At 42.3% G+C, this 3,004-nt stretch overlaps 1 protein-coding gene across 1 annotated transcript; it reads right to left on the bottom strand.

The window, feature by feature from the left end:
- Window positions 1-1,736: 1,736 nt before the first annotated feature.
- her3 (hairy-related 3) lies at window positions 1,737-2,708 on the bottom strand. The gene is made up of 4 exons (XM_037684506.1): window positions 2,655-2,708; window positions 2,481-2,576; window positions 2,292-2,373; window positions 1,737-2,182 (listed from the first exon to the last, which is right to left on the bottom strand). Exons 1-4 carry the CDS (start codon window positions 2,706-2,708, stop codon window positions 1,737-1,739), a joined length of 678 nt encoding a protein of 225 aa, XP_037540434.1.
- Between the last annotated feature and the right edge of the window lie 296 nt (window positions 2,709-3,004).

Here is a 3,004-nt window from a genome sequence, read left to right as displayed (position 1 = left end):
TGTAGACTGCTTAACTCTTTGTAGACTGCTTAACTCTTTGTAGACTGTTTAACTCTTTGTAGACTGCTTAACTCGTTGTAGACTGCTTAACTGGTTGTAGACTGCTTAACTGGTTGTAGACTGCTTAACTCATTGTAGACTGCTGAATTATTTGTAGACTGCTGAAGGTGAGTTACAGACGTGTGCATGAACCTGGACAACAAGGGCAAATTCATCACCAAAACGTGCACACAAAGCGTCTGCCGTGCACTTCATCCACGTCTGCTCCGTTAGGTGTGCCTGACTGAACTCAGTCTGATGGAAATGAAGGATTCTCATGCGTCGCTGGTAAAAGTTACTGAAACAATGTGGAGAAGAGTTCATAGATTCTTTTTTTTTTAAGTTCAGGTTTTTTTCAGTGCTGCTGTCACGTGACATTTTCTTTCTTGCATTAAACAAACTTCTTTTTGAGTCACGGGCGTTTAGTCCTCCTAACAAAAGAGCAGCTTTGACCCAGTGTAGGGGGGAGGGGGCATTAAGAAGCTTCTTAATGTTCAGGAGCTGAAAAGATAAGAAGAACTTGCAGAGAGTAAAACGTTATAGTTAGTTGTTGTGTTTGACCAACTCATATCAGATGTTTTGTCTCTCCTGTGCCAGCGGTGTGTCTCAGTGACTCCTTCAGAGCCCTGGTCCTCAAGAATGGAGACATTTTATGATATTCCTGCCAAAGCAGTGGAGAGAGAATAAAGAGCACTTCTCCCCCCATTTTACAGCTCACTGATAAACAAAGTTGCTGTTCTGACCTTCAGCCCACGAGCAGCAAGATAGATGTAATACACTGAATACAGTCAGAGCTAATGCTGTTTAATTACTGCATTGTACTAAATTAAATAATAAACTTTAAGCATAGACAGAAATCAATGACACAAGGGTTATCCAAACGGTTATCTCTCTGGCCTCAATTCATAGAATTATTAAACATATTTGTTGTCAGTATTAATCCCTGCAGAGATATTTAAATCCCTGACACTGAATTTTCAAATTGTCTCCAACTCGGATTCACTTGTCCTGGTGACACGGTACAGGAGGTTCATAACTAAAGCCTAATGTTACACATACCTGCCACGTGTGTAAAACACAGATATACAAGTATGCAAATGAATGTGCAAAATAAAAAGGAAAAATATGCTGAAATATAGGATTAAAATAAAATGTGCAAAAGCAAGAAAAATACAGATATTGGCAAACTACAAGTATTTATTTCCAGTGTTTGTCTTTAAATAGATGACTCGGACTGATACTGTGGAGTGTACAATATTGGAGTAAAATTGATTTATAAATTAATTTAGTTTGTTTTGCCTCAGTTGTTTTTTTTTGTTTGTCATTTTTTAACCTTTTTTAGAATCTCTTTGTCCAGTTTCGCCTCTTTTAGACTTATTTCCCCAAAGCTGTGTCTGATTCAACTCACAGTAACAAAGCTTTATTACACTGCACTTTTCATTTGACCTTTTTGTTTTGAGCATCATCATATAAACCAGGTTTCCTCTGATCAACTCAAAAGCCCAGATTCATTATCACTAAATCAAAGCTGTTTCTACCTAATTGTTTTTTTTTTTCCTCACCTCAGGTCAAAACTCATCACCAGGTCACAAAAACAACACAGTCACTCTTTTGACACTTTTATTAAACAAAAACTGCTCAAAACTATAGTGCAATTATAAACATTCAATCAGAAAAAGAAAAGTTTTTGTTTTCCTCTACCAAGGCCTCCACACACTCTGCTCAGCTTCACTGCACTCAGAGTTTCTGTGAGCGGAACTTTCTCGGCTGTTTTGCGCAACAAGTTGTTTGGTGTCACGTGACTGGCGTGCGTCTTCACTCTGCGCACAAGGAGCTGTGGGTGCAGTGCGGAGTCCATGCGCTTCACGTGGAACCGTTTGTTCCCCCCCAGCTCCGTTTTGCACAACTGCGCTCTGGTTCTGTGCGTCAGCTGGGTCCGGGCCGCTGTCCGTGGTGCTGCGCGCCTCCTCTTCCTCCTCCCTCCTCCTCCTCCGGCAGCGCCACAGTCTGTGGGAGAGCTGCGCCAGCGCCCAGCGCTCACCGCCGGGCAGGGTGTCAGCCATCAGCAGGTACTGGTGCACGTGGGTGAGGCAGCTGCGGAACCCGAGCTGGAAATCAGGAAAGTCCGAGGCGGCAGCAGCGCCTGCAGGGACACGAGACACCACGAGCTCATCAGGAAAAAAACAAAAACGTTTTGCTCAAACAAGCTTCAATAAAACAAGAAATGAATGAAGAGGAAGGTCCAAACTCACAGCTCTGAGTCTTTTGAAGGCTCCTCAGGTGTTTCACAGTGAGCTCCAGGATGTCAGCCTTTTCCAGCTTGCGCTTTCGGATCTGAGTGAATGGAACTGATTACTTAATGGATCCTTTCTAGTAATTATAATTATTTTGAATCTAGTGTTGCGAGGAGAATAGAGTCCAACACTTTGCTGCACACTCACGCTACTGCTGTAGTAGCTCTGCAGGAGGCACTTTAACTCATCCAAACACTGGTTTATACGAGCTCGTCTCTTCTTCTCCATCAGTGGTTTGGACACCTGCAAGGACAAATCAGCTGATTAGAGTCTGATTATGTTCTTTTAATCTCACAGAGTCCTGGCGAATCTTTTCCAAACCTTATGTCCAGCAGCTTGTTTGGCCTTCTCTCCGCAGCCTGCAGTTGCAACCATTCTCAGTTTCTCTTAAGTGAACCTCTTTTCTCCTCTGCCTCCAGAATGAGGGAGCTCATTTATATAGAGACACCCACTTAACATCTCAATGCAAACAGAACCGCCTGCATGCGCGAGCTTCACGTCAGACCAAAGACTCGGCACAGAAAAGTTCACATTTTGATAAAACACATGACTCAAATCACTGTTTGACGGATTTTCTATTTGAAAACTATTTATAGGGATTTCTATAATTGTTTAAGAATCATCTGACAAGACGTGGGTGGTCAAATTAATTTGATGGGCTCTATAGAATA

The sequence above is a fragment of the Nematolebias whitei genome, chromosome 11, assembly GCF_014905685.2.
Source record: "Nematolebias whitei isolate Nwh7 chromosome 11, NemWhi1, whole genome shotgun sequence".
NCBI classification, from domain to species: domain Eukaryota; kingdom Metazoa; phylum Chordata; class Actinopteri; order Cyprinodontiformes; family Rivulidae; genus Nematolebias; species Nematolebias whitei.
The sequence above is the reverse complement of the archived record's forward strand: the minus strand, read 5'-3'. Positions and strand labels throughout refer to the sequence as shown.